Genomic DNA, 17,582 nt, shown 5'->3' on the forward strand with positions numbered 1-17,582 from the left:
AGCACATACACTATCTCACCCTCAATATTAGTGACAAGTGTGCCTGGTAGCAGAGTGGAAGGTGGGGCAGACCATGTAAGGGGTGGAATGATACATGACTATGTAAGATAGTGGAGTGAATATGGAGGAAGGTAATTGATAATGGAGACAGGGTGATGTAAAGGTAAAGTTGGGGTCATACACTGAACTGCATGTGGCCTTGGTGGTCATCTCCATCACACTGGCCCTTGGGCATGGGGTGGGCAAGAACCCATTCCCCCATGGCACAGGCCCAGTGTGACATCCAGGTTGCCACATTTTACCTTCCCCAGGTTTCTTCAGGTACCCATTTATCAACCAGCCTGAATGGGAGAATGAATAGCTGGGTGGGCTGCACGTCAACTGCTCTGGCCAGGAGCAAACCTGGGCACATGGATTCCTAGCTAACTTTGCTTACCACTCCACTTTCTGTTCTTCCTAATAATGGCATCCCTGCAGAGTCTGAGTTGTTGAAGGCATCTACACTAGTGAAAAGCTACTCAACTATGGGTGATGCAGTTTTGGCTCATAATAAAACTCACTGAAGCAGCATTCATGAACTCTAAATACTTAGGGTTCTCTTCAACTGCTCATGAATTAAATCTTGAAACTGTACTGGTTATTCAAAACTAGTAGTTTGTTAATGTTGAATACCAGAGTTGGCTTCTTGATATTGAATGCCGTGATCAATCTAAATGAATGTGTTGGTCTGTCTGACTGATGGCAACATGTTTCTGGCATGAACACCACTACACTCAAACAGGCTTTAAGTTAGCACACACCTCAGTCACCAGCACATTAGAGCATTTGCAATATTTGTCTTGCTGCTTCCCCACACTGATTTGGCACATCCTTTGTGATGTACATATATAGGCTAAACTTTGAGAAATAAGGTTACTATAATTTGGAATCTCCAGTACTGGTACTCCAGCACTTTTGTGGAAGGATTTTTATTCCTGCCTGGTGGATGGATGAACCATGTTGGGATCAAAAGAGTGCATGCTGGTGTCACACAGATACATTATTTAAATCAAGTGCAGAAATTATGGTGAAATTAAGGTAAAATTCAGTCATTAAAGTTGTCTGAAATTAATGTGCTGAGCTACTTACAGTGGTTTGTTGTTTGGGAAAGCAGACCTGCCCTATCATGGGATCAACAGTGTGCATGCCCAGCATTACACTAGTATCCACACAGGTGTCATAATGATAGTTAATGTGGTAATAACGTAAAATTCAGTCATTAAAATGGCTCTATATGAAACAAATGTTTGGAGCATTTCATAGTGATGTTTGTTGCTGTGGGCAGGCAGCCAAATGCACAATCATGGGATTCAACTCGTGAACACCAGTGCCACACAGTGCAACAACACAGGCATCTCAATAAAACCGCAACAAGTGCAGTACTGTAATTAATGCAAAATTCAGTCATTCAAAACTGTTGGGTGAATATGACCTCTACCACAGCCACTAGTTAAATCAAAGCTGTTGTGAGGATAACAGTGTACCTTGTCTTGTGATGAGTGACTTATGAGAATACAAACCACTGTATGTATGTGTGCATAGGTTGATATTCTCTCATGGCTCATACCTCTGATTACTGGAAATTCCAATATCCTATTTCTCTATAATTTGGCACCCCAATACCCAGCTTTCCTGGACTTTTGAAGCTCAACTTCTACTTGACTCTTATCATTCCCACCAGCATACAGGCTTTCCTCCCTCATCCTACCAGTCCTGCTAACACAAGGACATCACTTTTTTCACCAAGTGGGGGTTATTTCAAGTGTCCCATAAAGCATAACAATTCATGGGTTAAGATTCGTTTTAGGTCCGTGCCAGTATCTCATTACCTACCTTATGAAACATCAGTATCTCTTCATATATCTTTTCTACAAACCTTCAACAGTCATGGAAACGCTTTGAAAATCCAATTCAAGGACTTTTTTCCCCCCCATGAAAATAGGGGATAATGTTTACGAATGCGCGTCGCCTCCTCTGGCGACGGTGCAGCCGGTGTTGCGAGAAATACCTCCTTGCTGAAATAAGTCATATATATATATGGGGGGCACAGCCCCCCCCCCGTTAGTAGGTCGTAAAGTTCGGTTGGAGTAGTTTGAATATGCTCCCTGACCCTAAACCCTCTGCGAGATATTTTACGGCTGCGGCGGCTGCAGCGTCGTCGCGGCTGCCGCCAGAGGAGGCGACACGCTTCCGTAAACATTATCCCCTATTTTCATGGGGGAAAAAAAGTCCTTGAATTGGATTTTCAAAGCATTTCCATGACTGTTGAAGGTTTGTAGAAAAGATATATGAAGAGATACTGATGTTTCATAAAGTAGATTATGAGATACTGGCATGGACCTAATACAAATCTTTACCCAATTCATGAAGTACCATAAGCAGAAATAAAAGCCTTGTTAGACCTAGTGATCCCAGAGTTTAGAGCCAAACTCCCATGTGAGTATGCTAGTACTTACATTAGTGTTAAATACTGATGCTAGTAATCCTTTGGATTTGCTACCTATAGAACAGATTTGCCAAATATGAGCATTCCAAACTTTCTTACCTTGCATATGTCAACACTTACAAGTGGTGCTATTTCATCCACCTCTAAAAGACCATCACACTCCTTCCCTTACCATACACCTACCTCAGAGAAGCAGGTGCCCTTAAAGTGTCATGTCCGACAGAATACTGAACTACATACTTGTTACATCAAAATGGTATTGGGTACAAAGATGTACACAAAGCTAATCCCCATAGCAAGATATTTTCTCATTTCAGTTATAAAGAACATTTAAAACTTCACAGCACTAGAAATTTCAAATTAAGGACTCACATTTGCTTCCTGCTCACTACACAAACTCTCCGGCATTGGGGAGAGGAGAGGCAGCCTGAGCGACTGGCTCCACTTGTGCACTTGCTCTGCAGTGCTGCCAACACTGTAACTGCCTGGGCTAGAAAACCCTGGTGGACCCCTTGTGCCCAGTAAACTTGGATGGCCACGGACAGGCCAATATCCCTTCTCTGAGGCTCTGTGAAGCTTTGTGCCGGGGTAAGGCGTTTGATTTATCCAAGCCAGGAGATTAGAAAATGGGTTTGTTTTGCCTGGTGTAAGCCCTCTTGAGTTATCTTCCCCAGACTGGGTCACAGGTTGTAGGCTAACACCTGCCCTCCACCTCTTAGTGTCAAAACTTGAAGTATTACTTTCATCACTAAGGCCTTGTTCTGCTTGTTTCAGGGCATCTGAGGTAAGGAGGATGGGGGTAGTGAAGCATGGCTGAGGAGAACCTTCTGGTTCTTCAGCTTTCTCTAAATTATTTTCTTTGTTATTATCTTTAGTCCAATCTTCATATGTTGGTGTGATGAAAATTGGTAGAGGGGACGAACAGACATCATCTGAAAGGGGGGCAGTTTTGCTTACATCTTCAGTGGACAATGGCATTTTTCCTGTCCCTTCAGCATGAGCCAGGTCATCTGAATCTGCAAAGCTATGTGATGGCGTCACTCCATACACCATGCCATTCTCTCTGCCATTTCTGTCAAACTCATCCATGAGGCTGGCAAGGTCTTTGGTCATTCCATCACTTTCCTCAGTATGGCAGTCTGATTCTTGGTCCTCAAACTCAGCCTGAGAGAGAACCTTTAGCTCCCTGTCCCTGCCAGGGCCATGTGCACGCCTCTCAGATGGGGGGCATGGCAGCACTTGTGGGGGCCACTCGTGAGTAAGCTGCATCACCAGCTTCTCTAACTGTTGAAGACGTCTCTGCTGAGAATAATTTTGTTTTTCTATTCTCCTGATTTTCTTTTTCAGCACATCGTTTTCCTCCACAGAGCCACCTAAGTTATTATCCGCCATTTTTTTCAGAATTGGAGAATCACATTTACTGCGAAATGACCCACAAGCTGCCACTCTCCTGACAATGTTCTTTGGCTGCCTGAACTTTCTGCGACTGAACCAGTTCCTTGGTGTCGGGGATATGCTGCTTCTGTTACTCTCTCCTTGAAACACCATGGTGGGCACTGCTGATACTGTGTAACACTGTCGCTTCACACTTATTGACAACCAAAGTTGTCAGTTTCACTAATGTCATTCCCTGGCCCAACCAAATGCGTTAATATACACACGATGAGAGAAGCTGGAAAGCACGCTTGAACTCAGATCTCAGAACCAGTTGTGTGTTTAATCAAGCAGTCAGGAGTGAGGCTGAACGTATGGGTGTCTGCGTGCACTCCTCCGTGGGGCGCCTGATAATCAATAACACGGAGGCTCAGACCCCAAACCTGAGACGCCTGACTACTCGCAGCCTCCCAGTATCTTGATACGCCACGACACACCTTTACGCACCACAACAAGCCACACAGAAGCACAACACTGTTCCTTTCAAGTCCACTGCACACTTCCGCGTCAGCTTTTCCTCCAAGTCTTCTTTCCTGTCTTTTTTTTTGCCGTAACGGCGCTTCAACACTTCACTGGGCCATAAATGTTTCTGCGCGGCGGTGCCAGGCTCGCTCCCTCCCTCCTGCTATCAACTGTGGCCTACACCGCTGAGTCTGCCAGGCCAGCCACCACCTTCACCCTCCTCCCGACTGCCGCGATTACTATTACCGAGACTGCCACATCGACCGGCACACCCACCCACCACGTAAACACTTATGAGTTATGCACACACACACACACACAGCAAACCACGTGGCAGGCTAGCACAGATGCGGTGTGTGTGTGTGTGTGTTATCGCCGTTGCTGATATCCAGATGCACAAGAAGCAATGTCTGTCAAGAGTATGCGACTGGATATTTTGAAAGGAAAAATATAATCGGTGTAGGTAGTACTGCATTAAATAAAAATCAACCCAACCTCTTGAACTTTGGTGCCGGGGACATATCAAATAAAAAAAATAAAAAAAATAAAAAAAAAGTTAATAAATGAACAAAAAAATACGTCATACTGGCAGGGTGCAATGATGGCATTAATAATCACGTACAAATTATTAAACGAAGTGCCGAATCTCTTTATTATGTGAAAGTAGGCGTAATACATAATCACATACATACAAACATATAAAACACCGACTTCAGTACACACACACACACACACACACACACGTTACGATGACGCAGCAAATATAAGTTACATAACTACAAGAGTCGAAATTATATGAAACTTTTCCAACGGAGGAGGTGGCAGAGGCATAATTAGTATATCTATTGCTGGTCACACTCTTGGCGATCTGTATCATCACCACCACCAGTCACTCCCACACACTAAATATATATTAAGTGAAAAAAAGCTTCATTGGCAACAACTAGCGGTGGAAAAAATGTGGGAACACCATGGCTCGAACACGCACACACACACACACACACTGTTTGGGTACAAATGATGAGTACCACCACGCCCCGCCCCTAACACACACACACACACGCCAACCCCCCTTTTCTTTCTTATCCGCTACTGCGTTGTTTCCCCCCGTTCTGCCGAGAGAGAGAGAATATCCGTCGCCATCCCCCGTCAGGTGTAGCTACATTATCTTCACAAGCTCCTCCTCATCCTCCTTCACCTCCTCCTCAACCACCACCATCTCATCGGCCCACACAGCCGCCTCCTTGAAATTCAGAACCTTCTCCTCGACCTCACAACCTTCTTAAAATCTTCCTCCTCTGCTTCCACATCCTCTTCTTCGACCCACAGAACCACCTCAATCCCCTCACCACATCCTCCTCAATCCCCTCTCCACATCCTCCTCAACCCCTCACCCATTTTCCTCCTCGAACTCTACCACCTCCACCAGCACCTAATCGACTTCCACAACCTCCTCCTCGACATCAACAACCTCTTCCTTAACCATCACTAAGCAGGCAAACCTCGGTGACGGTGGCATTTGCGACTGAGCGCCTGTACCAATATGGGGGCAAGGTATGCTGAAAAATTCGCTTGTTGCTGCCTATTGTTTACCACCGTGGGACCACCGCGGTATCAGCAACCCTCGCATGGGCAGGATAAGGCCAGGACACCACCACCGTGTCCCTGACCTCGCCCGCCCTGGGAACTTTCCTATCACCTTCACAGTGGCAGCCTCGACGCTAACAACGCACATTTACACACTGATGCCTCTTTGACAGGTTCTTCATGCCATCGCTCCACCGTTCCCCTTGTTTCTTATCAAGGCATGTGGGATGGCGAGGGGATTAGGTTGTAAGCAAGTACACACACACAACGCACCGCACCGCACCCAAGTACTTGGCACCAAACCTCCTGTCACGCATGGGATGAGTCAAGATGAACGACCTACGCCAGTGACGCCTCAACATCGTCCCAAAGACGTAACGAGCGTCGAGAACTATAACTTAGAGCGGAACATCCCTTGATTAAAACACGTTACGCAACTCAGTATTAGCTATCATAAGGGCCAGGCGCTAACCCTTCACACTACATCCAATCCTATATTAGTATATAACCGACGTATAATGATGGACTGAAATCGACTAATCACTAAAGAGCTAGAGCTGACCACCGGCACCCTTCATGATTAAAAAAAATATATATATATCCCTAAATAAAAAAGGGCTCGGCGTTTGATCTTGATATAGAACACAGACAAAAATGTAATACAAACGTTATATATCGAAGCATACAGTAAACAAATCAGACATTCTGCCACGTATAACATGTACGTATCTAAAATGCTGACACTATAATCCCCACCTGTCTGGACTTCATCATTTTTACCCCTCAACAGCACACGTAGCAGAGATGAGTCAGGGGCTGCAGATAACCTATTACTTCGCTCAGGACCTACTACTACCTACATCACGAGGCCCTTGACCTACTTCTGCTTCATCATGATTCCTCCCCAAGGCTGCCAATTCCTAATAAAAGAGAATCACGCCACACCCCCCCCTTTCCTTCCTAAACCAACCATCAAGTAATACACGAATAAGGTTGTAATTCCCTCCTTCACGAATTAATGTGAAAAATGGTACGACTTCGAGAATTTATGTCCAGGCGTTGAGGTAAGTTGTAAGGAAAGCGTGACATTTTGCAAAGACTATTTTTTATCATTAATACATAATACTATCTCTCATCCTCGTCCATACATCTATCTCCGTATATCTTCACATTTAAATTTTCGATCGTATTTTTTTCGTGTTTCCACTATCCACATGAATGCTAAGTTTATCTGAATATGATATAAGATCGTAGTGCTTTAGCTATTACAAACACACACACACACACACACACACTGTACACGTGGCCGGCCAGCGTGGATGAAAACAAAAAAAACAAGGACAGATAAGAGAGGGGAGGAGGCAGAAGGGTAAGGAGGGTGAGGCAAACAGGTGCACGCAAAAGGTGGACAACAGGTGTGGGCCACGAAGACACCTCAACACCCCTTACCCCCAACAACAACAACAACACACCGGCCTGTCTCCACGTCTCTCCTGACCCCACTCGTTTCCCTCCACCGCCTGGTAACGCAAATTTCCACCCCCCCCATAAACGATAACAAAACGGAAAGGAAATTATACCGAGAAGCGATGCGAATGGCTGTTTCTGGTCATTAGCGCACCGCCGAAGGGTTGAGCTCATAAAGGTCGCCAAAATGTTAATAAGACTCATAATATTGGTTCGTTTTGTTTCACGTTCGTTTCCACCCAAATACTATACATACAGAACTATTTATCAATTCTCATATATTTGCATAAGATTGACACAATTTCACGGAAGAATATTTATTCGGGTCGGAGGGTGAATACAAAACCTCTTAAAAAGTAAAGAAAAACCCAATGATAAATTATTACTCTTGTTAGAGATAAACTAACAGCGAAATGCGCTTCATACAGCCCTGCAGGTGACGCAAAACACTTGACCTACGCAACTGTTTCCAAATATCCCTACCACATGATACGGAGGGATGAGCGAGGTCTTGGGCATTACTTAAGGTCGGTATTACAAGACACTTTCGCTTCTCACATCAGCTATTTCTAAAGGTCAAAGAGGGGATCAATCGGGTTCTAATGGGTGTTTCTTAAGGGTCACTGTACAGAAGGGTCACACTTCCACCAGGGTCATAAAACTACTCCTGGAAATGCCCACAACTCCCACGAAAGCCTTGCCAAATGTGTGTTCTTGGGCGGCGAAATGTCTTATGATACGACCCTTAACCCGGTAGCAGCGACGGGCCAAATTTGTGGCTTTACCTTGTAACAGCGATGGGCCAAATTTCTGCCATGCATAAACTGATCACATATGCGTTGATATATATTATGAAATGGTTTTGCTGAGAGATGATTCTTCTCATTTACTTTTGGAGGGAAAACCCTAAACTAACTAAACTAACCTAACTACTACTCCTAACCTAACAATGACCCCCCCCGGTCAATAAACTTCCACCGTGGGTTCTATCGAGCATACACCTGTGGTCTTCTTCCTCTTCCTCCGTCAGACGCTTTCGACTCTCATAACAACTATTTCCAAAGGCCACAAAGGAGGTTAATCGGGTCATCAGTATTGTTTTTACATTCATGGTGTAGAAGCCTTGCCAAACCATCACTAGGTTCATAAAACTGCCCGTGGAAATATAACATCTACGAAAGCCTCGTCAAATGTGAGTGGTATATAAGCTCCGAAATGTTTAAGAATACGGGCCTCCCCCTCCCCCGTTAGTAAGAGGTTCATTGTTCTACTGAAGGACACATAACAGCATCCCTGAGTCATTCCCGAGATAAGTACGGGAAGCGTGGAGAGCCAAGATACTAAAGAACCGATGAGTGGAGCCTGTGACCATTCAACCCACCGGTATTTTTTCTTCTTTTTAAACACACAAAAAAGGAAATAATAAAAAAAGCCCGCTACTCGCTGCTCCTAAAAACAATCCAAGGAGGTGGCCGAAAGAGGGGTCAATTTCGGGAGGAGAGGTGTCCTGATATCACCCCAAGTCGGGCAGGTCAGAACCGAGGCGGCTCGTCGCCCTAACGCCTTGTTCATGAAGAAAAGCACATCGTCACGAGAAGCCGGGTGTTGTTTCCTTCGTCTTTAAATATAAAATGTGGTGATGCAAGAATGAGTGGACGAAGAAGCGTTTGCAGGGAGGAACAAAGTCGGGTTCTTAAAAGCTCCCACTACAATTATTTTCCCAAGCTCACCGAGAAGCTTCACCGGGTCTTCATAGGTGATTTTTCCCGTCCATCGTGTAGGCCTAGATGTCGTGTAAAGCTATCGTTAGGGTCACAAAACAACCCGTGAAAACTCCAGTAACTTTTATACGAGGCTTTTCAAACAGGTGAACTTAGGTGCCGCTACGTTGAGGAATACGGTCAAAGTTTCCCCGGAAGAAATGAGCCGGCGCCGCGCCCAGCCCTGTCACCCCTCTTATGCCCCGTGCTAAGTGACAGTCGCCGGCATTGTTCCCAAGATAGCAACCGGCTGGAGTGGGGGAAATAACACATTCCTCCATTACACCAACGTCGTCCACAGCCTAAAATAACATCCATTCCTTCATTACACTAACCGCGCCCATAGCCTAAAATAACATCCATTCCTTCATTACTCCGCTGACGCCCACAGCCTAAGTTTAACGCTCAAAATAAGAATAGTTTTACTGAAGAGGTGGAGACTGATAAAGAGCCGTTATCAGCCACATCTTCCCCCACCTCCTCACCACTACACGGCACTGAAGAGTTGTACACAGGACCCCCTCACCAACCCCCCTCACACTCCCCCGCCCTTACTATCACCCCATCACGAACGACGCTAATTGGCAACACCTACGTTCAAGGACGCCAAACGTTTCCATCCTCACCACCAGCAACTGATCCCAGGACAAGGACACGGCCAAGGCATGTGAAGCGAGACCCGACCGTTATCTTCTCGTCTCCTCTTTCCCCTTCTTATCTCTGGTCACAACCCGACCTTGCCTTCTGTGGTTCGGGCAGGGCAAGGCCACGCCACATCAGTCTTCCGCTGCGAGAGTTCATGACCGCACTTTTTTTCTCTTACAGTAAAGGAAGCAGCTCAAGGGCAAAAATATACATAAAAAAGCCCGTTAATCACTGCTCCTATAAAGAAAGTAGAAATGAGTGATTGAATGGATGACTTGAAGCAATAACACCCTGAGTAGCCTATTGCTCTCACTCGCTTGCGTATTCGTGTAGGAGAATATTTCAATCTCGCACACTAACTACTTGAGGTCTTTTTTTTAATCAATTTACTCTCCGACCACAAGGAACACTATCAGGGCGGGCCGAGCTTGTGTTTGTAATCTAACGCCTCAAGCTTGCACCTTATTAGTAATCACGGCATTGCATCAGCACACACTGTACAGTCACAGCCACACCAGCGTCTCGTCCTGACCGAGCCGGGTGGACTAAACAGCTTATCACCCAGACAGGATTATAGTACCCAAACTACACTAATATCTCCTCCCCTCCCCCCCACACAAATTACTGATACATTTCCTCTTATCAGCTTGGGACACCACACAAAGGCACCACATTCCAGCCTTACTAGGAAAAGTAGGTGTGCCTCCATGTGAGTGTCTGCGTGTGTGTGTATGCTGCACTAAACACCAGCACGACACTGGCGCCTCTCGCCCTCTGTACGGCCTTATTGCATCACGGCGACGACGGCAAGTAGCCTGGACACGGGCCAACCACTGCTCCCTGCCAGCACGCAGTAGTGGTGCCCTTGCCCTCCACCTCAACCGCCGCCGTCTTAGGTAGCTGCTAATGCTCCACCACAATAGCCTTATATCACACCATCACACATTTCCACGCACATCTGCCCTCGCCTTATCAGTGTAGGGGCTAATCGTATATCTTCCCCTATTGACCCCCCTCTCCCCCCCTCAGCCATACATACGCACACCGTCCATATTTTTCCTGGTGCCAAAGCCACCCAACCCTTTGTTACACCCCAAAGAGGGACGGCACCCCACCCACCGATTTGGGAGTGTCCATGGCACCCAATAGAGAACGGAACTCCCATCAAATCCTCTGGGAACAATGACCTTAAGCAAGTCGACTTGTAAGAAATAATTCTGACTTGAAATACTTCAGCGAATTTACTCCCATTATACTTCATGGCTTGATAAGCGCTTGAACTCACTTGGTTCCTTGCTGCAAGCGGCCAAAATACATCGACAGACTATGAACAAATTACAACGCCTCTATGCCATGACTCAACCACTTCTGGATCAGGGGATCGTCTTGACTCGATTTTCCTGTTCAACTATATGTTCGCTTTCGGTCTCCTTTCAACAATTACTTTCATCACAACATTTGAACTGCCGTGACTCGCAGCTCCTCAAGACACACTGTCATTCCGCCCCAGCTTACGAATGAACATAACGCTAACGAAACCGACACGCAGGATTCGAAGGTTCAGACCTCCTGTCCGAGTTTTCATTAGACATTCAAATATAATGTTCTGCTATATGTTGGATTCCCAGCAATTACTGCAGAAAAAAGTTACAGGTTATAATTACAGAACCCCAGAAGAGCTGATATTAATTTTAAACTGCATATATATATATATATATATATATATATATATATATATATATATATATATATATATATATATATATATATATATATATATATATATATATATATATATATATATATATGAGCTGTAAATATACGGTTTGTTTTATGATCCTTACCAAAAGAGATGCAGTTCATAGTTAGGGTTAGTTGTACAATGCTCTTCAGTTCCAAACATCACAAATGTTACACAACACTTCATTCTCCTCAATAACACTTAGGCTTCTCATTCTTATGCCATGCTTTAGTGTCACATCAATACCTCCATTGTAGTATTTAATTGGTGATTAAAATCCTTGTACCTATAGAAGGGCAATGTACTTTAGAGTGGACTCCTGGGAAAGCTATATCAATTTTTGATAGCCTATAAGTTTTCAATAACCTGTATGTTCAGTCTTTCTCTCTACATCTCTGATGCCCTGTTCCCTCACAAGAACTTCCCCTTAGGTGGCCACGGCAGAAACAGCTCTGATTTTCTCTATTCTGGTACTCTTCAGCACACTGAATCACTTGCCTTACAACTCTCTCAAGCTCATCTACTCTATTGATCAATTTCACTGGTGGTCTCCCAATGACACCACTGCCCAGTATCCTGCCATCAAGTACTGTCTTCACATAGCCATCATCATTCACTCTTTACATGTCCAACCCATCTCAGAGCACCATGCTTCACCCATTCAACCACTCCACAATCCACTTCTTTCACTGTTACACCTATACCTAAACCATTCATACGTATTTTCCTTACCTTTTCCATTCCATCCTGACACACCACATTCACCTCTCACACTGCTAAATTCGTGCCATTACATGCGATTCCTGTGCTATATTCCAGGTCCTCATCTCTGATGCACATCACAGACACAGAAGATGATGCAGTTTCTTGCACCCTTCTTTCCACGTGCGCTAGATTATGTTTTTGTTGAAAAGGCATTTGTTATCTCCTTCCTATTCTTAACCTTTAAAATTTAGGATGGTAAATCCCTTATCAAATTCACTGTCAATACTTCCTTCTCGTGATGCAATAGGCAAGAAGTGTGTAGGTGCCACCAAGCCAGTGTAGTGATTTTCTATGCTGGAGGCGGGCCTCTCCCTTCCATTCTCTAAAGTCTCTATGACTAGACAGTCTTCCTTTGCTTGCCATCCAAACTCACACCCACCCATCCACTGCCCTGTATGTTAAATGCATAATGCAGTAAGTTGGCTAGTTGATACATTTATAACTCACTTATTCACCTTTAACATTAGTGAAGTGAAGCCCACTCTCAGTGTTATCTTCATACAGTTTTCCCTTTCATAACTCTCTTCAATATACCTATTACCTTTCTGCCCAATCCATCCTCTCTCCCTCTGTGTTCTCATGCTTACATAGTCCTGAAGTACTTAAACTCAACCACTTCCAACAAGATCTTACACTGTCGTGCTCAGCCCAAAATTCATTTGACTTTGCAAAATCAAAAGTCTGCCCTCTTGCCTACATCCACTTTGAACTACTTCCTCTTACACACCACTTAAATTCATGCCCTATCTCATACCACAACCAAAACTTTCATTCAGCTCTCCATCCCAATGCACAGACACACTCACATCCTTGGAAAATTCTATCCCTTCAAGTAAATGTTCTCCCACACCATAGTATATCCTTCAGATATCCCATAAATCTTTAATGTCAACCCTGTGACAGACCTTTTCCAGGTCCACGAGACCAGCATTTTTTTCTTCCTGATCTTTTATCAGTACTTTTCAACTATCATTCTCAGCACAAAATTATATCTACATATCTCCCTTTTTTAAACCCTGTCTCATCGCCTACATTTTAATTGGTTACTTCCATAATGCTTTCATTAAAAAAATCTTCTATATAATACCTGGCCTGGAACACTGAAAGAGGTTATTTCCCCCCTATAGCTGTTGCATTCTTCTCTACTTCCTTTCCCTTTATATGGCAGACAATGTTGCCTTTCTCCAGTCTTCTGGCACCTCACCCTGATCCCATGCTTGATTATATATCCACAACAATATCTCCACATTTGAGTACTTATGTTATGTCATCAATGTCAGGGGTTCCTACTACTTTTAACATTTGTTCAGGCAGAAAAGTAACTAAGTATTTAAATTAGATACTGATTGCTAATGAATGAAAGACAAGGAGCATCATAATGATCTTGTGGCGACGCACCCCTCGGCTTATGCCCCACGGATTGAGTGAACAGTATAGTGATGGACAGTGTGGCACATGTCCTCTGGTGACCAATTTTGTTTGCCTCTCATGGCTTGATTTTCCTTTCTTACTAAACTGGAATAAGGGTTTAGATAATAATGACTGTGAACATAATAATAATGAAGTGACGTCATATGATTCTCAAGTGAGATATGAGGAGACAAATTTAATTTCATAAACTTGGCAACCTTTTGATTTCAGCAGTGGTATAAAAAGAGAATGAAGCATGGCAGAGGAAGTAACTTATTTAACTGTTTGTAAAAGGAACTGACCAGCACGTACCAATAACCCTTTCACACAGCAATAATTAAAACATGCGAAAGCTAAGAAAATGTGGTGTAGCTACCTGTAGGGAGCCGAGGTGCTGCTGCCAGTCACTGTACATTTTCTGAAAGTCCTCGGTGACGGGGGAGATGTCCAGTGACACAGCCTGACACATGGCTGAGTCAACCCCATGCTCCTCCCCCAGCACCGTGGTCAGCTGGGGTCGGTGAATGGACAGTCTGGCGGGAAGAGAGGGGATAAAGTGAGGACAACCATACCAATGACAAACTATAATCAGAGGCTACCATATTTGCCTATAAGACCTACCTATTTCCAGAAAGGATACATAAATTACAATGTATATAATATGTTCATGTCAGTGATGGGAAACCAAATGCCAAAGATTTTACCCTTAAAGGTGTTATGGCGAGTTGCAGTTCACTGAACAAAAAATCTGGATTGCTACTAACAAAATGGCAATATTGGTCCAGCCTCCTGAGGGTAAGCCAGCCCAGCTCAGTCAGTCCCAAGCCTGGATAAACAGTGAAGGCTGTCTGCCAGGAATGGCATCTCAGGAAATAAAACTACAGCTCCAACAACAATTACAACGTCATAGAATATCTAACCCCTTGAAAAGGGAACAATTGATATAAAAATGAAAATGATGAATAATGCAAATGTTGTAATAGGAGCTAATGAATACCAAGCAAAATGATGTTGAATTCTTTGAAGACAAACAATAATAGCAGTTCAGAGCTACAGGCTGATGTACCATGTAACATCTGCACATACATCATATTTTTTTTCATATTATTGACTAACTATATTGCTATTATACACTGATTCTTGTATTAGAAGCAAAAGTACAGACAGCATGACTATATTCAAGATCACAATCATATTTCCAACACTCTAGGTCAGTGGTTCCCAAGTTGGGGGCCATATAGCAGAATGTAGGGGGCCATAATCAGAAGCTATTTGCAGATAAAACCAAACAAAGGCTAAATACAAATTTATTTATTAATACTTAACCCTAGATTACTATCGTTGTCCGAATCCTGGCATGGGGGGTTATTAGCGTTGTGGAAGGAAATCTGTTAGACCTACAATGCTCTACGGCCATGACATCTCAGTTGGTATTCTGCCCTTGGTGCGTGAGGTACATTTGTGTTTTCCTGTGCTTTCTTCCTGAACTGTTCCCAATTGTCCAAAATTTTGGACAAGGATGGAAAATATGACATATCTGTGTGGCTAAGGGCTAACAAGGCTGGAGCATTTCAGGGGATGTGTAAACTCCACATGTGGCACAACTCATCACTATCAGGCAACACAGTGATGGCAGTGGAGCCTTGGCAGGGTTTCTTTTATAATGTTCACACATTTTCTTATTTCTTTTTTTTTTTCATAATGTTGTTTTAGTGTGATATGTTAAGTTTATAGGTCACAGAATTAGGGATGTCTTCTAGTTTAAGTAAAAAATTTGTAACTGAACTATGTACCATTCCTATGTGTGTTTTTATGACCGCAAAGTTCGTCCGGAATTCCGGACAATGATAGTGACCATGTTATTCCAGCAATGATAGTAATCTAGGGTTAACAAAAGAAAAAAATAACAAATGGAATAAAAAAAATTACAGGATTTGCTAGAGGTTTTTATATGGACCTAATGAGTGTAGGACGGTAGACAGTCACTGTAGTCACAGGTCATGGTGGTGGTGGCTGTGGTGGTGTGTGTGTGTGTGTGTGTGTGTGTGTGTGTGTGTGTGTGTGTGTGTGTGTGTGTGTGTGTGTGTGGGGGGCATGGAAAAGGATCATCAATGAAAAGTGAGTAACGACCAGAAAAAGTTTCAGAACCACTGCTCTGGGCATTGTCAGAATCTCAAAGTAGTACCTAGAGCGCGCGCGCACACACACACACACACACACACACACACACACACACACAAAAAAAAAAAAAAAAAAAAAAAAAATATCATGTCAGCATCAAATTGAATATCATGGGGCTTTTTTGGTAACATGTCGCCTGTAATGAAGTTGGCCAAACCCTCCTATGCTATGGCTCTGGTATTAGGTAAAGTAGGCTACCATTTACACAGTCATAAAACCCTTAATACATAAGGGCCTAATGTAAAAAGCCCTAAATGTACAATGTATAACTTTCTATCTATTTCTATCTATATCTCCAACACCCTGCTCCCCCACAGGAACTTCCCTCTAGGGCAGGGGTTCCCAACCTTTTTGTTCCTCTGTACTCCTTGGGCATTTTTATAAGTTCCCGTGTACCCCTAACAATTTAGGATAAAAAACGATGAAATTGTAATAATTTGTAGTTATTTTATAATGAAATCTGTATGTGTAGACTGATGATATAATTTAAATAAGTTTTGCTTACAAAAATGAGGAAATTGAGAAAAACAACCACGACACAGTGCAATTTGAATGCAGATTACAACACCATGTATTGTACAGTAGTGGTTATTCTCTCAGACCCAATGTACCCCCTGAAAAGTGCAAATGTACCACTGGGGGTACATGTACCCCAAGTTGGGAACCCCTGCTCTAGGGGATGGCTGTGGAAATAGTATCTCCATCTCCCCCTGTTCTGGCACTCCTCAGCACCCTCAATCCTTCCTTCTACTTCAAACTCTCTCACTCCAATACTCGCTCACCCTACTGATTCACTTCACAGATGGTCTTCCCCTGACACCCGCTCCCTCAATCCTTCCCTCATACACCCTCTTCATAAATGCATTCTCCCCCATTCTCATCACGTGTTCAAATCATCTCAGCGCACTGCGGTTCACCCACTTGACCACTCTACGATCCACTCCTTTCGCTCTCACACCCATACCAAACTACTCATACAAGCTTTCTTTACTTCATCCATCCCATCCTGAAACACCACTTGCACCTCTTACATAATTTCCACAGCACGTATTCTCGATTGCTGTGCTGTATTCTATGTCCATGTCTCTGATGCATACGATAGAGTTGGCAGGATAATACTGTTCCTTATTCCCTTCTTTACCTCCATGCTCACACTTCCTTTCATAACTCTCTCCAATGCATCTACTATTTGTCTGCCATTCACTACTCTTTCCCTTCATTCTCTTCTCCCCCAGCCTTATCCTACACTTCACTGTGCTCTCTGCTCTAACTCTGTATGGCTTTGCAAAATCAATGACCTGCTCTCTCACCCTCTCACATACCATAACCTTACTCTTTCAACACTCACTCTCAGCTTTCTCCTCTTACACACCCTGTCAAACTTGTGTGTAAGAGTATAACTTTCAGCAAGACAAATGAAAATAACAAGTGAGGCAAAGACTTACGGCTCATCATCTGCAGGGTCCTGAAAAGGGTCTGTCTGGGTGACCCGGTGGTAGCCAGGAATGTTTTGGTCGATGATATCCAGCAGGTTACTGCCATCACTGGTTACTGTCAGGTCCTGATGAAAAATAAATATATATAGTAATCCCCTGCATAAAAGGTTGAAAGATAATAAAGAAGCAAAAATAATATTGCCATTTCA

At 43.7% G+C, this 17,582-nt stretch overlaps 1 protein-coding gene across 6 annotated transcripts in view; it reads right to left on the bottom strand.

The window, feature by feature from the left end:
- The window catches only part of LOC127007645 (serine/arginine repetitive matrix protein 2-like), a 40,123-nt gene that overhangs the window by 19,607 nt on the left and 2,934 nt on the right, over positions 1-17,582 (bottom strand). For 2 of the 6 annotated variants that reach the window (XM_050878833.1, XM_050878832.1), the window contains exons 3-4: positions 17,383-17,498; positions 14,133-14,289 (exon numbers count right to left, since the gene is read on the bottom strand). In XM_050878833.1, coding sequence (XP_050734790.1) covers positions 14,133-14,289; positions 17,383-17,498 — 273 coding nt within the window. Of the gene's footprint in view, positions 1-2,857; positions 4,614-10,525; positions 10,686-14,132; positions 14,290-17,382; positions 17,499-17,582 lie in introns of those variants that run through there. The other 4 variants (XM_050878835.1, XM_050878834.1, XM_050878830.1 and 1 more) reach the window with 4 other exon arrangements.

This window comes from Eriocheir sinensis, chromosome 36 (assembly GCF_024679095.1).
Source record: "Eriocheir sinensis breed Jianghai 21 chromosome 36, ASM2467909v1, whole genome shotgun sequence".
Lineage (NCBI taxonomy): Eukaryota > Metazoa > Arthropoda > Malacostraca > Decapoda > Varunidae > Eriocheir > Eriocheir sinensis.